Here is a 21,362-nt window from a genome sequence, read left to right as displayed (position 1 = left end):
CCAGAAAAGCGTTATATAAGTGTAAGCAATTATTATTATTATTATTATTATTATTATTAATAATAATATTTCGTGTCCTAGTGTTACAAGCATTGGATCGCCTTAACACTACAGCACAAACATCTTATTTTGTATTGCAACCATTATAAACAAACAAAGCAGACTTAATATTGTTTTCTCTTGCACCGCTACATATGAACTTTATACAGATTTATAATTTATATTAAAGAAATTCCAAAATTACACAAAATATATTAGTGGTATATTGTCTTCTATGTAATTGCACTACTGATTTTGTATAACATTCACCTGGTAAATTGCAATTGTTTCGTGAGCAAATATATGATAACTGATATAGTAAATGATATGTAAATAAAGAGTATTGAGTAAAATGGCTATTTTTTGTTGTAAGAGCGTGACTGAATGACCCTTGTCCGCTCTCCAAACAGAAAGGGTGCAATCTAGCGTCGCAGCAAATGCTATCGACGACGGTATTCTCACAACAAATGTATTATTACCTTAAAGCAAACAAAAATACATATTTGTCCGCCCCTTACCCTATGTTAAAAACATCCAATCAATCGCACATTATCAAGGGGATTTCGTTTTATTTAACAAACACAAAATCCCCCTCAGCTATAAAGAAGGAAACAAAAAGCCTACACCAATACAACACTGAAATGTACTGCAAAGAAAAATATTTTTCTTTCTGTTCATACCAATTTAAAATGGTAAACACTTGCCGAATGCAGAAGGCGTCTGCACGACGTATGGCGTACACAAATCAAAGGAAAACTTAATTCGCCAAAGTTTAGTATAAGTATGTTATTTCTGCTTTTTATTGTTTTTGGTGCTTCATTTTTGAGTACTTCTATTAGCTACAACCTACCAGATTTATATTTTGCAACGATGTATGTACAGTATATTTTGTACAGATTAAATATTTTTTTCTCATCCCATCAACCGCACGTTAACATACAGTACAGTAACTGCAATGAAGTGCATTCAGTAGATTGGGATTAAAATATAATTTAATTTAAAGCGAGTACGCGTCGCCGCGTATGCTTCGAGAGCTCACATTATGACGATACCCGATTTATCCCCCTATATATTAATATTGTGCATAAAGATATTTGTGATCCCTGAATATTTTTCGAAATGTGATAAAAATGCACAGATCTGCATCGTCAGCTACATCATTACCACCTCGGGCTGCCCTTTCTGACTGAGCTGCTGGACAAGCAGGCCAGTAGACAGGGATTACGGAGGCACCGTGGGGCTATCAGTGACCGTGAAAGACTTAACAAAGATCCGAGTCTGAGATGGGAGTCGCTAATCATACACTGACGATATCCAGTCCTTAGGCAAGGCCTTTATGAATAAGAAGCACGAAGGAAGCGTGTACTGAAAACACTTGATCTTCACTCTCCTGTGAAAGATACCACAGACACAACAGGAGGTTTTACAGTCAAATGAGGCAAAAACGTCCATTTATGTCCGAAAACAAAGTATAGCGTCTAGCAGAGTACATCGCCCAATCAGAACTGTCAAGCACGTTGGTGGCAGGGCTGTGTTTTGAGGATAGTTGTGATCAGCAGAGACTCCTGGAAACATGCCAGGATTCAGGAAGGAAGGTGCAAAGTAAAGGTAAATCCCAAAAGAAACCCGTCGTCAGACACTTAAGAATCTAAAACTGGGTCAAAAATTCACATTTCACCAAGACAATAACCCGAGGCACAAGGCTGTAAACCTGAAATGATCTGACAAAAAGAGAGTGAATATCCTTGTGTGGTACGGGCAGACTCAGAGCTTGATTCTATTAGAAAATTGCATTAATCAAAATGCTGAATTTTTGCAGGGGCTGAATACTTTTGCAAGGAGCCGTGAACCCTCCTCGTCAACGAGCGATCCATGCTCTCGGTTTTCGATTAGCTAGATATCGCTGATCTGTGAGCCGCTTGTTCTGGCTGCCTATTTGAATGTATTTTGTGTTCTGTGTGCACAAGCTGTAACCTTAATGTTTTTTAAGAAAACATTTTTTAAAATCGCTGCCGCAGTCGATATTAATATAATCAATGCAAGCCAGGGTAACCCGTTTTTATCCAGTCGTATCAGAAGAGAGATTTTAGCTGCATTTACAGGTACCCTGCGTCTTGGAGAAACTCGCAACAAAAATACAGGAAAAAAAAAGGTAGGCCTAGGCCTTCGGGTGTGTTTGTGTTATTTCCTTATTTAAAACATATCTTAATGGCCGTTTGCGTGTATTATTAATGATAATATAGTGTTGTGTCACCGGGAGCGATTTAGAATCGTTTTTTAGATTCAGTTAGGAAATTTTAGGAGTGTGGAATCCTGTTCCAATTTTCCTGTTGACGTTGGAAGTTTTTTTTAAATAAAAATGTAAAAATAAACGCCTCCCTTTAAATCGCGATATCTTTTCTGATTTGTGTTGAGCTCAAATGACATTTTTATGAAGGGTGTATAATTTCCGATTCTGGCTAGAATTAGATAAGTGTTGTGAGAGCTAAGCTGGTGCGGTGCTCACGAGTTAACTGTGGAATGGAGACACAACTGAACAATTGTATTGGAATTTAAAGACTCCGTATTCACAATTGATTTCTTTGTACCATGTTGTGCAACTGTCTCTGATAGTTTTCCAGTTTAATTTTGATGTAATAAATACGCAGCTCGTGGGTGAAGTGAATTGGTATATCACTATCACTCCTTTCAACTGTCCTCTCGTATAGCAAACCATAGGAACACCCAGCATAACACTTCCCTGCTTTTATTTCTTTTTAAAATTGTGCTAAAACATATCGGGAATCACGCATTTGTTTTGTTTTAGATCACGATCCGATGCCGTTGTTTGTGCTTTGCGCAGTTGTAGTGCATGCAAGTTTTCGTTTTTTGAGCGTTGCTCTCAAAGCTGTTCTAAAACGTTCTGCGTTTCTTGACTCGTTTAAAAAAAAAAAAACTCCGTCCTCATTTTTGTTTGGTGTCATGACGTGTTGCCAAAGTTTGTCGGCACATTTAAAGGCTACATTTGTGCCGAGATTGAGATTGTGTGAAAGGCACTATAGTGTGGTAGGCCCCATCGTTACATATACGTGGCAAAAAAGTAACGAATTGCACGCCATGGGCGATGTGCTAAGTTTGACAGGTGTGCATAAAATCGGTCCTTTTGCATTCATATCAGAAGTAATTTAAAATAGTTTGCATAATTATTTGCCCGTACATAGAAATACAAAATATTAAATCATGTGCAGTGCGGTTCAGTTTATTGCTAAATGTACTATGAAATCATGGAATACATTTCCTTTAAAAAAATCTCGGTGTTATCACCTAATATACTATATATTTTGTGAGGAAGAAACTCAATGCGAACCCAATGTCAAATGTATAGGGTGAGCATAAATGTGCTTTTTTTTTTGCTACACCAAATCACTCTTCTAGCCATTGATGGGGTCAGTATTGTGCTTATATGGAAGAGTGTGTTCGGACCATTACTTAGAAAATAAACTAGTTAGTTGTACTGTGTGCTGGTATTAAGGGTTAGTTTTGCTCGTACTTGGGTTTGTGGTAATCGCTTTTGTTATAGCTGATTCAAAGCTGAGCTGTGTATAAATCACTAGATCACTAGCTGTTTATTTCTTGTATTGGTGGAGGAAAGGATTAGGGTGGCACTTTTGTGTGCTTCGTAGTGGGTTTAAAAAATAAAAAGATATAACAGCCAAAGGATTGAAGAAGGTGTCTGGGCTATCAATGTGTTGTAAATCCAATTAGGGGACTGTGTGTCTTTTCCTTTTAGCCCAGAGCTGTTCATAAAGCCATGCAATTTGCTGGATTATTGCGTGAGATGCTGGCAGACCACTTCAGGATTACTCTCTGCCAAACAGACAAGTTTCCAAGAACAACCTCGCTTACCCTCTGCGGGCTTCAGCAAACTCTGTGATAGTGGCATGTACACAGGCAAATTGCCCGTATATTATCTTAACATGCCTTTTTGCTTATGGTTTCACTGCCAGTGCAGAGGAATATTACCCAGAATCTCAGTCATCAGTACATCTGAAAAACTGTACTGTGTCACAACAACAGTCCAGTCTCATCTGGATCACAGGCATTGAGTCAACCATTTTTATCTTCTTTTTTTCAAAATCATAACCAATCTGTTCAACATGGTCCACATGTTCACATGTCACACTGGTGACTTTGTAATCATCTTTGATGATCAGTGTATTCCCTTTTAAGTTCTGCTGTATGATAAGCACATGCTTTATCTGCATGTAGCCACAAGTACAGAGACAACATCTCTGTCAGACATCAGCGTCGGAGAACTGTCAATTCGATTTTGCTTTATTCCATCTACTGTGGTAGTGGCACAAATTGAATGGACACTGTACAAATGTTTTTGTTATTCAGCTTTAAATGAAAGACATCCGTGGTGGTCTGGGACAAGAAGAAGGCTGTTCTGCAGACCCATCTGTCTTTGTGCATATAATGTTGAGAGTTTTACATGTCTCCACCAAAGTAACGAGTCTTCCATTTTCTCTCTGACCACTCTGTGCTGTCTTTTTACACATCCGCCTAACCTGCTTTGCATCAGACCAGGTTCTAAAATTGTGACTATCAGCCTGTCCACCAGTGCAGATGTTTGGAAATGTAGTGTCACAATTTGTAAATACCTGCCTCTGCAGCAGTGCAGTTGTTTTGTTTGTAGACCCGTTTCTGAATTTTGTAAATAGCAGCCTGTCTACCCATGCACTTGTTGGTAAGTGTAGTTCTGCAGTTTGTCAATATCAGCCTATCTAGCAGTGCTGTTGTTTATAGACCTGGTTCTACAATTTATAAATACAACAGTGCTAGGCTGTCCTGCATTACAGAGCTTTAAGCAAATCATTTAATCAATTAGGTGTAAATTCAGCAAACATTTTAGTTTTTCCAAAATCGAGTTAAGAGAGTTGATGCAGTCTTGCTTAATTTTCTACGGAACTGTGCCTTTCAACTACAGTTAATTGCAGTTTTGTTTATTCATTTGGAAACTCTTCAGTTGGAATTGCTGTTATTGTAACACTTGAGAGGGGACAATGGCAGAAGTGGCGAAAATGTTAAATATTTTTTATTTCAGTCAGTGACTACTGTAAAGTAATGAAATGTTAAATGTTTTGCGGTTGAGTTCATGGAAGTAACATTGCACAAGGGGGATGTATTTTTTAAACATGTTGATTCTTGGAATTATTGAAAATGTTAATTGCCTGTCCCTATTTAATAGCCACCATTTTTATTTGCTTTCCTGGGATTTGTGTAGAAAATGCAGAAAATGGCACTGCCAGATAAACCTTCCTCTGGTGTGTTTTGTGCACGAAAGATAAGTTGCATTCCAAATCATTTCTCATTCATTGCATTGATCATAAATATTTTTTTTTTACACTGTGTCGTCTTATTAATGGCATGCTTTATGCGAATCAGTGTGGTGGGTAAATGTAACTTGGTGAATGTAGAATATAGGTAAGAAACAAAAGTAGAAACTACAAGTTGTACATTTTCCTAAATGTGCAAATGCACCTGACAGCAGTTAGAGGTTCAGCCGTTTTTAGTTAATTTTTCAAATTCTTAATTGCTCCTTTTTAGGTGATAATTAGTCTTAGCTGTCATTGTACTGCAAGTTCACCTACGTGAATTTTCCAAATGCTTATTATTAAAATGTTATTTATTGCCATGAATTGAGGCTTAGATGTCTTGGGCAGTATAAAGCACCTTTTCCTCAGTAAAGTCAGAATGGAGATGCTCAGACACAGGGTCAATTCATACTTTAATAATGATTTTAGTTTGCAGCAGTGATCATAGAAAATATAGTTACACATTTCTGTTCAGTTTCATTTAAATATAATTGTACTAACAAGTAACAACTTCACATTTATAGCCGTACTCTCTTTTTAAACCTAGGAAGAAATCTGATTTAAATCTAAAACTGATGTATAGGATCGCTTGCATTTATGAGAAAAAAGTGGGTAAACAGTTATTTTCAGAAACAATTTAACTGGCCATTGCATCTAAGAAACCGAAGCTCTTCAGATCTCGAGTCTGAAAGAGTATGTCTGAAGACCTTCCCAGTAGTGGGGAAAAAGGCTCTCAACTGACGCAGATGATGGCAGCATTGCAAGGTGTTTGGAGTGTGGATGGGCAAGCTGTGGAAGGGGCAGCTTGGTTGATGTTGCTAGAAACCCAGAGTATTGTCTTCCTGGGAGATGAGCTGGCTAAAGCAGCTTTCTGATCGAGGCATATTGACTGTGCGAAGCTGAGACCTGAGGGATGCCAAGCTGTGAACTTGAGCTAATCTGAGCGCTTCGTTTTGGAGTTGCTCTGTTGTCTCACTAATTTACTAATTTAGTAAGACTTAATTAATTCCTTCTCTCTGTTCTTATTTTGTCTTGGATTTTGCAGCCAAATGCTTGATATCCTGCCATGTTCCCTACTGACAGTGCAACTGCAGCCTAGCCCAGTGTACGCAGTTCAAGGCCTACTGAAATCATCTGCAGATGGCTTTTTTTCTGTGTATTTTGTATTTTACCAGATGCGCCCTGAAATGAAATAATACGTTTATGCTTTGTGGAATTGGCTGTTGCATTGTGTTTTATTTTTATTTAAATTTGGAATCGCTAATTATTTTTATTATATACCCGCCCAGTTTGGAATTGCCAATTATTTTGTGACTTATGGCTGCAACTTTCATACGGCAGGAGGAGAACGTGGACCAGCACACGTGCCCCTGTGACACATCTGTTTGTCAGAGAAATTTTTAACAAGCATCAGCGCCACAGTGCCAGGAATGATCTGCTTAGCAAAGTGGCCTCATCCAGGGTGACTTCCAGAATAGTTAATGAAACAAAAACTGAATACAAAAAATGATTAAAAAAAAAGTTTAAAACAAAGCAGACTGTGAGGCAGATATGTTGGAAGAGCAGAGAGAAAATAATTTGAGGTCAGTCCCACACAGAATCAACTCTTGAGCCTACTTCAAGCATGAGGGCCTTCTTCTGCATGCTGGCACAGTGTCAGCAAGCTGAGAGGAGAAAGGCGTGCAGTTATCGGTTCCAAATCGGGAAGGAATCGGAAAATAACTGGTTCTTCAAGGCTTTTTTTTTTTAAAGAAAAGGTTTTGCAATAGTGGGAGAGCAAGCGCAGGCAGAGCAGATAAGGTGATGAGGTTTCTTGTTGGAGGCTGTTCAACCACATGCAGAGGAGATCCCAGTGGCCTGATCCCCACCCTGACCTTGCAGAGCTACACCCAATGTTCACCACTTCTTGTGTCACAGTTACACTGCGTTAGTGACGTGGCCCAGCCTTGAACCACGATCTTTTGGTCCATAACAGCTGTCTGAGCAGAAGCCTTTACTGTTTTAAACACTGAGTTGAGCTGCTTTAACCCTGAAGTACCCTCTGGTTTTCACATATTTATGTCGCGAAGGCAGTTCAGCTCAAGAAAGACGCAATGCATGTGTAATGTAAGTTATTAAAATGTTAATCCAGCTCATGAGTAGTAGTTCCAACTCATTTGATGTTCACAAGGGAGTGCTGCAAACTGCACCTGCACTACAATGGCTTTCACTAGTCTTCAGGAAGTGCCTCGTAAATTCAGCAATGTTAGCAGTTGTTGCATCCATCTGCTCTGTTCTCCTTCATAATCCGCTCTTTGGTGTTCTCTCACTGTCTGTGCTCCCGGACGGGCTCAGACTCTGCATGGCCTGCGCGTAGCTGCCCTGATTTGAGCCCGTGTCCTGAGGCTGGGGCAGTGGCCCTCGGCTTGCGATGAAGGTCACTCACCAGAAGAACTCGGTGCGGATCCTGTCCGGCCGGGAGCGTGGCGCCCAGGGCTTCGGCTCGCAGCGCCTGCTGCAGCAGCTGGTGGAGGAGAAGGCACGCTGCATGAAATGGCAGAGCCAGGTGAGGATGCAGTCTCGGCTGTGGGATGATGCCCGGGTCTCTTTGGCATGAGGAATAGGACCGTGATATAGGAGCTGCCACAGCAGACAGTGGCAAAGCTGGTGCTCTGAACGCTGTAGGTCTGGTCGTCTTAGGGATCTGTTTTATAGGTACATCATTTCAGTCCTTGAATATAACCTATTGAAGATAATTTACTCATATATGAACAAGTAAAGGTTTATTCCATGCTGAAACGAGAAGAACGGAAATACAACATTTCTGCTGTGAAGAAGGCTGCACTGCTGAAACATTGTGTTTCTTTTCTTCTCTTTTCTGCATGGAATAAACCTTTACTTGTTCCTTTGCAGCCTATGCATGCTGACATGACTACCCACTTGATTTACTTATGTATGTTGTGACTACCTTTCTGTCTTATTTTTAAATATTACCTTCAAACACATTACACATTTTATTTGAGTGTTTTTACAGTAGGGTGGAGAGATCAATGAATATTTGATACACATGCAAGGTTTGCATGTTGATTGTGTCCCATGATGTCATTGCTAGGAGTGCCTTGTCCTTTAACGTGTCTTTATTTTTTCTTTCCAGAAAGTGGAGCTGCCGGACAGCCCTCGTTCAACGTTCCTGCTTGCTTTCAGTCCTGACAGGTAGTAACTGGCAGCTGATTACTGGCTCTCCCCGTCTTACATAACACTCGACTTTGAACACAGATTTAACTGAACATAAATCTACCACTACTTAATTTAAAGGTTTATAGGTTAATCTGCATATATGGGTATTATTTATGGCCACATACAGCTTCCTTGGAGAACTTCTGCTATTTAATCCATTCGTTTTTATTCTCATTACTATAGTGTTGTTTAACCCATACATTTTTTTCATTTATTTTGTTGCAGAATGCATAATATTTATTATATTACAACTTGTGTTCAAGTGAGCTAACCAGTGTATAGGTATGGAACCTCTTACCATCAAAGTGTAAAACAGTAAATGTGCTTGCGTGAAAATTTGGCTCCCTTTCTGTTTTCAGAACTTTTCCGTGAGTCAAGAACTGTGTAATTTATTATACACACTCTCAATGGAAAAGCCCGTTACAGATAATCACAGATTCCAAAGGTGGTGGATCAGTCTGTGAGGATGAATGACACTCACTTATACCTTAAGACCTCACTTACTCCTCTTAAAATCACAACTCCAAAGAACTGTCTGCTGTTCATTGTTTTTGTAGATTGTATTGTGTCTTATTTGTTTTTTTTTTCATTCTGTTCACTAGAAAAATATAGGTATAGGTGTGCATGTATATAATTGTAGTTGTACCTGCTTTGGAGTGTTTCTTAAACTTGCTGGGTTTCTGGTTGCACTGACTGCAAATGAGTGCACAGCTCATTGAAGGAAATGAATGTGTGCGTTCTGCTAATTCCAGCTGCCTCAGCTTTCCTTTCTTTTCCTCCCACCTCTCTGCTTTAGGACGTTAATGGCTTCCACCCATGTGAATCACAACATTTACATCACGGAGGTGAAGACGGGCAAGTGTATCCACTCGCTGGTGGGCCACCGGCGTACCCCCTGGTGCGTGACCTTTCACCCCACCATCTCAGGGCTTGTGGCATCAGGCTGTCTGGACGGAGAAGTCCGCATCTGGGACCTGCATGTGAGTATGAGTCTGCGGTGTCTATATGGTACTGTGGCCTGAATTTGTAGGGACGTATAACACTGAACAGCCTACCTGCAGCTGTAGTTACCACAGGTGATTTCTATATTTTAATTCATCAGGAAGAAGGGATCTTGTTTCATTTTACATGTAAATACATGTAGAGCATGCCCTCTTGGTAAATGTAAATGTTTTTGTTTCGTACAGTGTGAACTATACGAGATTGGAGCTGTTTTTTTCTGATTCTTTTAATTTAAGAAACTTAGAAGAGCTAAGAAACAAATACAAAGAAAACAAACAGCAAGACAACGAACAAAAAGCACAAACAAAATACTCATGTCTTTGTGTAGTTTTCTTGTTGAGATAAGAATAAAATATCTGTGTAATCACAAAATCATTGGATGTAGAAACCAAAAAGGGATTAGTACAAAGGTTTGTTTTCAAAACATCTTTTACACTTTTCTTTACGGGTATCCTGTCCTCTGCTTTGGGAAACCATTCTTGTTTTTTTTTATTATTTCTGAATGGACTATTTTGCAAGTCGATGTGAAATGTGACTCATTTCAGATCTAATGAACTGTAGTGCACATTTAGAAGAACAATCCATTAAATGTTATTTCAACTGGTAACTTCTGCTGCAGTAAACTACAGTAAGCCTGTGTTCTTCAGTACGTGGTGCTGGCTTCTATAAGAACGTGCAGCATGTAAAGACAGAGTGGGACCGCAGTGCATTGGTAAAGTAGGTGTTTTAATGTGTTCCCATCCCTGTAATGACAGCGGCATCACATAAAGAAAGTGTGGAGCAGCATATCCATCGCAAAACAAGAAATAAGAAATGGGCACAAGCAAAATCAGCTGTTCTACTGACTGAGTGATAAATTCTTCCAGTGTACCTCACTGTGGAGATATTGAATACCCTTGCTCTGCTCCTTTCCTTCACTTTTCGGCCGATGTTTCAACCCTGCCATGTCTTTCCATTTTCTGCCCTCCCAGGGTGGCAGTGAGAACTGGTTCACAGAGAGCAACGCAGCTATAGCTTCCCTGGCCTTCCACCCCACTGCCCAGCTCCTGCTCATCGCCACCAATAACGAGATCCACTTCTGGGACTGGAGCCGGAGGGAGCCCTTCGCTGTGGTGAAGACCGCCAGCGAGATGGAGCGAGTCAGGTGAGCGGGGCACAGATCTTCAAGGGAGTGCGATGCGTACAACAGATGGAAACATTATTCCCTTTCTAAAAGTTTGTTGGTCCAGCATCAGTTTTATTACTACTTTTGTTGTCTTCTCAATTTGGAAGACCCCAAACGGATTTTTACTTTGTTGCTTTTACCTCACAAATGAACAAGATGGCAGGATGTGTGCAGAGAGATATCTGTCAAAAAGAGAAGTCGGCAGATAGAGAAAAGGCTTTATCTTGGTAGTATGGACTGTCTATACCTGGGTGTGATAGAATTCTTTTCAGGTGGGTTCCTGAAGTTTATTTGTGCTTGTGATTACCTGATATTTTCCTTATTAAAGTGTTCCTTATGAACCTCAGAAGGTTTCAGATTTATTACCCCTCTCACCACACAACCTCTCATGCAGTTATACTGAGTGCACTCTGTTCAATTGCTTCTTGTTCATTCAATTTCTTAAGCAATAACCTTTTCCTTGATCGTGGTTTCTAAGCATCAGGTCAGTCCTGTGGTTGAAACAAGTGCAAGAAATACAAGAATTTCTTTCATAGTCATGAAGATTTTTCTTCTTTTCATCATGCTAAACCTTTCTTACATCAGATTAAAAGTTCTGGTTGAGGATTGTAGATAGGTAGATTTACTAATAAGAGTAAAGTACTGCATGTCTGATGTTTTGTAAGAAACAGAGAAAAAAGCTAAGAAAATCTGATAGAGTTTACTAATTTACATTCTTTGATATAGTTGATATAGTTAGTGTAAGACCAAAACTAATTTAAAGTGGGAAGATGCTTTTCTGTACCTAATACTTGTTTTCTTATCTTTTTATATTTTTAGGAAACTCTTCAAAGTGGGTGCATTAAAAGGGTGTAAGACCTGATTAAGAATTCAATGTATGGATCGTGAAGCACAGCATGTAGTGCCTTAGCAATAACATTATTTGTTCTGCATTTGCTCTGATCCAACACCCTGCAAAAAAGTCAGATTTTTGAGATCTCATTTTCTAGACTTGTACTGAGGTCACAAGAAGTAAAAAAAGTAAATACAGAGCAAAACGAAATTCAAAGAACACCAAGTTAAACCCTTTACAGAATGTAATAAAAAGTACTGTTTACATTTCAGACTGGTGAGGTTTGATCCATTGGGCCACAACCTTTTGACAGCCATTGTTAACCCTTCAAACCAGCAGGTGAGTATTTCTTTTTTTACACAGGAAGGATCCTAAGATATTATTACAAAACTTGACAAAATCTTGCTCATGTATGTTTGTTGTGCTCCTTAGCCAAGATTGAGACATGTTCAACTTCTTCTTCCAGTGCACATGCTTGCTGTGTCGTAAAATCTTGGTAGTTTTCCGTTCAGACTCGTTCTCTGGTTTCTTCGTTAGAATGATGACGACTCGGAGATCCCCATGGACAGCGTGGAGATGCCACACTTCAGACAGCGCTCCCTTCTGCAGTCCCAGCCTGTGCGTCGCACCCCGCTTCTCCACAACTTCCTGCACATGCTCTCCTCGCGCAGTTCAGGCACGCAAGCCGGGGAGCAGCCCCCCACCGAGGAGAGCGCCGTGCCCCCCAGCCTGCCTTCCGGGCGGTACACCTCCCTGAGGGACCGGCCGGCCTACCAGGGCTGCGTCCAGCACCTGGGGATGGTGTGCTTCTGCAGCCGCTGCTCGGTGGCGCGCAACCCCCCGTCCTCCCCTCACCCGGGCGAGGACGCCGCCGGCTCCCAGGCAGCCGGCTCGGAGGCGGCCCCCCACGCTTCCACCTTCACCTCCGCCCGCACCGAGCCCCGGCTCCCCAGCGAGCAGAGGAGCAGCGAGCGGCCCTCCGCCTTCAGCAGCGTGCACAGCAGCACGGCGGGGAACACGCTGAGGAACCTGTGGCCAGGCCCCGGGCGCAGGGGCCTGCTCGGCCTCATGGCCAATCAACCCTTAGGGCACCAGCAAATGACCCGGGACCCCTCTTGGCGTCTGGCGGGAACTTTTTGGAACACCCAAAGTGAAACGGGGGATCCTGGGAGCAGCGGCGGTGGGGGGATGCCCCCACCTCGGACTAGCGCTTCCTCCGTCAGCCTGCTGTCGGTGCTCAGGCAGCAGGAGGGCGGCTCTCCGTCCCCCGTCTACACGTCCGCCACCGAGGGCCGGGGCTTCCACGTGCCGGCGGATGGCGGAGGTGGCGGCAGCGGCAGCGGCAGCACTACCGCCGCCGCCGCCAACAACAACAACAACGGCTGCACCGTCAGCACGAGCAGCGGCCACCACCCCCTGGACGAGGCGAGCCAGAGCAGCCCGGCCTCCATCCGCAACGTCCTCCAGTGTAACCTGAGCCGCTACTTCATGGAGTACGACCGCATGCAGGACATGGAGCAGGCCATGAGCGGTGAGGGCACCCAGCCGCAGCCCACCGAGGAGCTGCTCAACAACAACATCGACTCCGACCGGCCCGGGCCCTCCCATTACCAGCCCCCCCACAGCAGCGAGAACAGCTCCAACCTCTTCCGTGGCCACCTCAACCGGTGTAGGGCTTGCCATAACCTGCTGACCTTCAACCATGACACCCAGCGCTGGGAAAGGACAGGCCAGACCTCCTCCACCACGAGCGAGGAGGGCACTTCCTGGCAAGCTCCTAACCCGGCTTTTGAAGGCACAGGCGGTGGGACGCGGGAGCCCCAGCCGCCGGAGAGGAGAGGGGGGGCCCCGGGGGCTGTGGAGCCCGGCAGCGGGACATCCAGCAGCGAGAGCGGTTTCCACAGGCCAAGCCCTGCCACCCCGCAAGGGGAGCAGACAGTGGGCCTGGTCTATAACCAGGAGACCGGGCAGTGGGAGAGAGTTTATGGGCAGGGAGCTGCAAGCCGGCCAGGGAATGTACCACAAGAGGCCTTAAACCAAGAAATGCCTGAAGAGAATTCAGATGAAGATTCTCTCCGAAGGTAGGGAATAATCCTTTTTTCCCCCTTAATAATTAGAATAAATCTTTTCAGTAGGAGTGAAGAGACCACACACACCTCTCCGGTTTGCAAAAAACCCAGCTTTCATTAAATGTTATAGCTACAGGCAATTTTAGCCACATAAAAATAAATTAAGCTCATAAAGTATAGTGCTTTTTTGATATTACCTAGGCGAATTGGACATCTGATATCTCTTGCATACCATGGTAATAGCATTTTGTCAAGTAGCGTTTTTTAAATATGTGGTGCTAGAGAATGCCCGTGTTTTATCTGAAGTATAAAATGTATTTTACACTTAAGTCAACAGAGCGCACTATACCAGTAAGTACCTGTTGTGTAGGTCTGCACCAGGGTATAGTTTGTACAAATGTTTTAAATAAAATGTGCAGATTAAGGATTACAATTTTTGTAATGCTTTTATTTAAAATAACGGCATTTTAAATAGAGTGAGAAATGGCTTTTCATATTAGAGCAAATATTTTCATTTGCTCATTAGGATTCAGTCATGGCAGATTCTCATTTGGATTGTGCTAACTGCCTGTTTAAATGAAGATCTCGCGTCTTCAAAGTGATTTAGCTGTGGCCTTCTGTGACCTGTTAATGCACTTTATGTTAACGGATGTGGTGATTTTAAAGACACTGGTGCATAAAATCTCCCAGGGAAAGCGATAGTGTGCAAGTGAGATTCATTATGAAATCTAACTTCAGTATTAAAAAGATAAATATTGCAAAAGATCTTGTAAATTTGAATTGTTGCAAAAAGTATGTCTCTTGCAAAAGCGTACTGTCCGCCATGAGATGTTAAAGCAATCGTAGCCATTAAAAAAAAACATTTCTTGTCCATATATATATGAAAAAATGTGTACAAATGAGAGCTGGTTAAAAACGAGAGGGCACCATTTGGCTCCTTTTTTTCATTTTGCTAAATTTAACTAATCAATTTATAGCATAAAATTCCATTAGTTCTATCAGTTGTCTGTCTTTTGTCCACAAGAATTCTAAAGTAGTTGTTTTCATCTGAATTCAGAATGCTCTTTGCTATATTCACCAGACACCAATGAGTTTTTCCATCCGTTTTCTTCGAGGTTTCATTATGCCAGCTCTGCTTGTCCTTATCCTCCACAACAAGACGCCTTTATTTTTCAGGAGTTTTTATTCTCCTGTTTGGTTTATCTCCCAGCTGCAGACGGTTCATATCTTACAGTGTTGAAACGTGTCCGGCTATCTGGTTCTCTGAACTGTATTAAGGAACTGCTGAATTCATCTTGAGATGCCTGAGTAAAGTGTGGTAGACAGAGGGAGCATGATGCTTTTGTGCTCCATTTTGCAGAAGAGATTCAATCAATTACCAGTTGCGTAGCACAGTCGAACACTGAAAAAAGATACCGTGGGATCAAGAATTATTGGCATCCTTGATAAAGCTGAACAAAAAAAGCCATATAAAATAAAAAGCACAGATAATGACCTATATTTTAGGCCCCCCCAAAGTGTGAGGCTTTTATTCTAATGTAGTTATTCCAAAACAAATGTTTTTGGGATACTATTTTTTCTCAGAGACATAGCTGTTAAAATGATTAAACAGGATCCCCTGTTTCCAGTACTTGGTACGGCCTTCTCTGGCTCGGACAACAGCACAAAGCCTTTTTCTGTATTGTTTTCCAGATCCTTGATGTCCTTAGATGTGTGCTTACGGTTTGCCCTCTTCAGTTCAGACCTCAAGCTTTCAATCAGGGTTTCAGTGTTGAAACTGAGATGGCCATTACAAAATGTGAATTGTATTTTTTCAGTTAGCCAGGTGTGTTTAGGATCATTGCCGTGCTGGAAAGTCCACCAGTGACCAATTTGCAACTTTCTGGAAGAGGCTACCAGGTTTTCAGGCAGAACATCCTGATACTTAGTAGAGCTCATAATGCCATTGATCTTAACAAGGGCTCGGGGCCAGTGGCAGCAAAACAGACCCATAAGATCAATGATCTGCCGCCATATTTCACAGAGGTTATAAGGTTCTCTTCTTTGTATGCAACCCTTTTCTGATGCCGAATGAGCTGACGGGGTGAGTGGTCTCATCTGACCAGAGCACCCCGTTCCAATCAAAGTCCCAATGGCTTTAGGCAAACTTCAGCCAATTCAGTTTCTTTGTTGTTAGTAAGGGCTTCCTTTTGGCAACCCTTCTAAATAGCCTGTTGGCATGGATGTCCCATCTGTTGATTTGGAGACTTGGGTGACCCCAACACACATGGTCTCTAACTGTGACCCATGCTTTCTTTTTGCCTTCCTCACCGAGTGTGGGGACAAGGTGCACTTGCATTCTCTTAGGTAACCACTGGTTTAGTGGTTTTAAACCTGTTGATTATTGCCTCAGTAGAGATGAGTGGTGTATTTAATGTTTCATGTGCTTCTTGATATGCATTACCCGCTTTGAGAAGTCCAACAACCATTCCTCTCTTTTGTTTTGTGAGTTTTTGTGCCTTTCCCCATTGTGATGGATGCCAAAAGGTTTTCTCACCTATCTTAACTCTATTTTTATATCCTGTAAAAAAGGAAGTCCGAAAAATGTTCCTAAATACGGAATTGTATTTAAATGGGCAGATTTTCACTGCAGATTTCATTTTGATTTTCTTTAAAAAAACTTCTGACAGCTATGTTTTTGAGAAAAAATAGTAATACTCATTGAAAATCATTTGTTTTGAAATAATTGTATTAGAATAAAAGCCGATTTCCCTTCTTTTGGGTCATACACTATAGCTCTTTTTCTATGCTGTTTATTTTATATGGCTATATTTGCTGATCTTTATAAGGGGTGCCAATTGCTGAGGCCACTGTAGGTGCAGAAGTCTACTCCCATGTTAATATGACTGTCTGATCAACATTGCATAGATTCATGCCATTCAAAGCTGGTGGTGGACGCAAGATAGTTTTGCTTTGTGACATTCGATTGGGCTATGGACTTTTTTTTTAGCAATTCACTAACTATTTTATGCGACAGAAGGCACATAGCAGGCTCATAAAAGTGCCTTCCATCTGTTGTTTTTCATAGGTATTCGGGAACATTTCGTGAACCCAGGGAGGTACATACCAGTAGGGTTTGTGTTCACTCACATTTACAGGAAAGCAAATAAGATCCTTGCAAAGAAAATCCCTCTCAGAGCACCAGCAACCATACCAAAGTAAATAACTGTTTCTGCAGCAGGGCTTAGCTGTACTTGAGTTAACAAATCTTGTGGTTTGTACTGCAAATGCAGCTTCATTTTTACACCATAAGGCACATTGTAGAAAGGTTTGCCCTGTGAGCACCTTTCTAGGTGGTATTTGCATTTAGTTAGGACAAGTAGGTGCCATCTTATGTTCCCCTGAAATAATTTCCATGTCAATATAGCAGTTGTTGTCATTATTTCACCACAGTGCTTCTGTTAACTTCTCGCTCATTGATTTGGGAATCCAGGATGTCCAAATTGGTATCTTTGCTTTCTGCATGTTGCGTATCATGTCATGTTCGCTTTAAAGGCATTAGCAGCACTGTCACTGTGGATATTGTTTCTATCAGAGTTTATTTCCCTTCCAATGTCTGATTTCCAATGTTATGTAAAGCAGGCTACCTCTTCAAAGAAGATTGGTCTTTTTTTTTTCTTTTAGTCCTGCACTGATAAGAGAGAGAGCTAAATTTCCTGTGATTTACTGGCAGGTTTCAAATTGGGCAAGAATTAAGCATGCAAGGTGAAGGAGGATGCCTTTTGTCATCCTTGAGGGTATAAAGCATCTCAGTACGTTTGGAGACAAACATTATGAGTTTCTGCACAGCTAAACTCTACAGGAAAGAGACACATTAACTCACCTTATGAATTCGGTTCGGTTTGAAGCAGGGAAGATGCTGGGGAAACAGTTCAAAGAGTTTTCCTCTAGGTGGCACTGTACTACCAAACAATTTGCAGACCTGTAGATTATTACAGCTGTGTCCATCCTTGTTCCAGGGGTTTGAACTTTAATTGGTTCCTGCGTGGGATTAGCTAGCCTTGTGAGGGTCACAGTATAAACCGTTTAATTATGAAATCAAGTTGCTTGTGCTGCAAAAGGATGCGTTGAAGGGAGGTGTAAGGGAACAGAAGAGGGTGCGTTTGAATTAAAGATAGTCACATGTGTTTGTTTTAACAGGAGGCCAGGGATCTGTTTCATAATCATCCATGTTTTAAGAATGGCAGGAATATGGTTGCTTACAGTGACATTCTTCTAATAAGTTCAAACGGGCTTGCAGCTGTGTCCAGTAAATTCATCAAAAAAGATGCTTTGGTTTCCTTGCATTGGTGAAACTCTTATTAAAAAATCCAGATGTTTCAAGACCATTTACATTCTGTGAAGATGTTTGCAGGCTGGCTAGTAACATATGTCAGTAAAAACGTAGCTAATATCCTGAAGCATCATCTGTAGCAGCAGAGACCCAGCTGTTTTTTTGTTGGTCTCTTAGCTTGAGACTTGTTTTTTGGTTTTCTTTAAGCCTTCAATGGCAGGATAAGATTTTACTGGTATGCACTATCTTTATTACGGGTGTGTTTTATAATTTTTCCACTGTTCTTGTGTTTTAAAGTTGCAATTAGTGGTTGTGTGCTTACTAGGCTGAAAAGGACTCCTCCCCAGCCCCTCTCCCCCTGGGCTCTGAGGAGACTAAGAAATGTGTTGGAAGTTTATGGCACATAATCTAAATGGCTTTTGATTATGGCAAATTTTCACTTTTCCTAATTTTCTAAAAAGAATCAATAAGAATAAATATTTGCTTGCTTGAAAGACTTACAATTTTCTGGATGATTGCATGTGTTATATACCATAAAGACTGCTGGAACTAGTGGCTTTCATTTACAGAATTTGATAAGGATTTATTTTAATGATTGTTTTTATTGATTTTAGAGCATGTATTTTTGGCTGTATGCTGAATTGTTTCCTACTGGTAGTGAATGTATATCAAATGCCTAGCATGATACACATTTAGATTTTTATGATACTGTAAAATAAGCAAATTTGGATTTCTGCTAGAAACATAAAACCAAATAAGATAAAACAGCAATTAGTGTGTTTGTCAGAACTTATATTTACATTATATCCAATTGAACTAATCTGATCTTGTGAAATAAAATGTTACTGTTTTCCCTTCTATGTTTCTGGATAAAGTATGGCTGCTCTTTGATGTTCCTTTTCATTAAAAGTTGACTTGCATGGAGAATTTGACTCTGAACACAGTGGTGGAGTCCACAGGCTGTTCAGAAGCACTTTCACAGACTGGAACACTAATTACATGCCATGAAACTGATGGTTTTTAACACCAAACACTAACAGGTAATAGCTTTTTAATACCATCTGTATGATTTACCTCAAGCTCAGCATTCAGCCATTCATCCAATTTATTTGTCCCAAAATGATGTGCTAGTCAAGAAGGTATTGACTCTCTTCTAATGCGAATTTAGCAAGTCCGGCAATGGCGATGTCTTTCTTATATTTCACGCTTTCCCAATGAGTCTTTGAGAAATAGAGAGGGTGAGTTTTCGGGTAAAGTCTTTGTACTTGATATGTGTAGGCAGGTGAGATGGAAAAGAAAATGAAAGTGCTCTGTGACACTGCAAAGAAATTGAAGCAGCTCTGTTAAATAGGTTCATTTGTCTTTTGACTTCTGACTGTCGAACACAACTTTGGACTTATAGGCAGGTGTTTCAAACAGGAGACAGGCTTTAACTAAAATGCTCAGCAGTGTGTCATAGAGAAAAATGAAAAGACATTCATTTAGTGGCAGAAGTGGAGATGGCAATTGAAATATAGATTTTCATTTTACTAGTTGCACTTGTGACAGTTTTTCTTTCAGAGCTGCATGCACAGCATTTTTAACTGTTTTTGCCTTTAGAAACGCCTAGCAGACCCAGCAGAGTTTGTAGTTTTGAAGAAGAAACAAATTATACCTGCTTTTTTCATCCTTGGACTTTGTATCCAAAAAACCAAAACGTTCTTTGCAGATGAACAGACCCTGATATAATCTACCGCATGACACAGAGTTGGAGTCTGTTCCAGTTTTTCCAATTCCAGTTCCCCTTTTAAAACCAGTTCAAACTCTTTTTTCATATTCATGGAACTGGAAGTAAAAAAAACTTGACTCCAATCCTCAAGTAAACTAAGCATGGAGGGAGTGAGGTGATAAGCTTGCCATTCCCAATCGAATAGGAAACTTTCCTTGAATTGTATTTAGTAAATGCAGGCTTTTCTGTTTTGTTGCTTGTAGCTTTATCTGCAGCGCTTTGTGGCCATGTCCCTGGAAACAGCTTTGCTTAAAACCTGTTACCTTGAACTTTTTTGTTATATTCAACAGCCATTGTTCTTTGGGGAGGTGGTGCTATTGGCATTCTGTAATATAATGACATGAATGTTAAATGTGAAAGAAGATAGGTGATATTAAGCTATTACTTAACCTTTTTTGGATTTTTCCAGTTGGTACACCTGCTTTGTGAAGCTTAAGGCTTTCCTGTCCTCCTCAACCATTCGTGCACTGAGCTTGTACATCGAGCAGTGCTCTCTGAAAAGTAAGTCAGACGGGCCTGTAAAGAAGAGGGCTGCAGTGATAAGTTGTTAATTAATAACCTTGTTTCATGAACAGTTCAGAATGTTCCAAATCTTTTTTTTTTCTAGTGAAAGCACTGCTTCATTCAATGGCTTCTATCCCTTTGTAAGCATATCTCTAAGTGGAAAAAAAGTTAAAGCGTGCTCTAATTTAATGGTTAGTTTCACAGGCGTGAGACATTTAACACTGTGGATTTTTGCTTACATTGCAGTCAGTAATGGCCAAACTAATGGCCTATATGGAATTTAATGAGCTATTTTAATGACATAAATGATGGTTAAAAATAGTTAGCTCTGCTGAGCAGAAAAAAAGAACTAGATTGATGTAACTGCCAAGATGTGAAACCTTAAGAGTTATACAGTGTGAGTGATTTGGTAACTTTTATCCGTATATTAATAAGAAACTTGTTTAATGATGGACTGTAGGAAAAGGTTTTGCTTGGCAGTAATGGGGAAAATATTTGGTAACCTAGGAAACTGTTCTGCAACATATAGCAGTTCTTTAATGAGCAGACTTATAGCCCCTGCATTAACGTTTACCATTATAATTGTACAGTATTTAGCATGAATTATGATTCCTATGTCATGGAAGATAAACTTGTATCTTATGACACATGCTTGATTTTGATTTTGACATAAGCAGATGTGCAGAAAAGAATCTCTGTGACAGTAACTGCGTGCTGCACTTAATCTATAATGGAAAATGGTCAACAGTGAAATAAATACCAGTCAGTGAGTCCTAATGAAGAACATGATTGTGAAGAAAATTTTGCATTGAAGCAAAAGCATGGAAAAAAGATAGATCTGTGGTAATGTTGTGCCACAATTGCCTTCTTTTTCAATCGGACGTTTACAGTGTGCAAGACTGCAGCTTTAGAATAAGCATAATTTAATTATCTTAGTCTCTATAGTCCACTGTTGTGACATAAATATTTTATTTTAATTAAACTTTGAGGTCACTTATTGGAGGCTTGTTCTGATGATCCTCACTATCCAGAGGTGAATTAGCTGTAATGGTGACTGAGCCCTTCCTGATGGTCATATAAACTGTATCAAATCTAAGA

At 40.7% G+C, this 21,362-nt stretch overlaps 1 protein-coding gene across 4 annotated transcripts in view; it reads left to right on the top strand.

The window, feature by feature from the left end:
- The first annotated feature begins 1,260 nt into the window (after positions 1–1,260).
- The window catches only part of ambra1a (autophagy/beclin-1 regulator 1a), a 104,402-nt gene continuing 84,300 nt past the window's right edge, over positions 1,261–21,362 (top strand). For 2 of the 4 annotated variants that reach the window (XR_001477341.2, XM_015338571.2), the window contains exons 1-7: positions 1,938–2,191; positions 7,731–7,941; positions 8,530–8,588; positions 9,409–9,592; positions 10,586–10,758; positions 11,884–11,950; positions 12,149–13,692. Coding sequence is in view for 3 of the 4 variants with exons in the window: in XM_015338571.2 (XP_015194057.2) it covers positions 7,807–7,941; positions 8,530–8,588; positions 9,409–9,592; positions 10,586–10,758; positions 11,884–11,950; positions 12,149–13,692 (2,162 nt within the window). In the remaining variant the exon portion in view is untranslated. Of the gene's footprint in view, positions 1,648–1,936; positions 2,192–7,730; positions 7,942–8,529; positions 8,589–9,408; positions 9,593–10,585; positions 10,759–11,883; positions 11,951–12,148; positions 13,693–21,362 lie in introns of those variants that run through there. The other 2 variants (XM_015338572.2, XM_015338574.2) reach the window with 2 other exon arrangements.

The sequence above is a fragment of the Lepisosteus oculatus genome, chromosome 21, assembly GCF_040954835.1.
Source record: "Lepisosteus oculatus isolate fLepOcu1 chromosome 21, fLepOcu1.hap2, whole genome shotgun sequence".
Taxonomy (NCBI): domain Eukaryota; kingdom Metazoa; phylum Chordata; class Actinopteri; order Semionotiformes; family Lepisosteidae; genus Lepisosteus; species Lepisosteus oculatus.
This window is presented reverse-complemented; position numbering and strand designations above follow the sequence as displayed.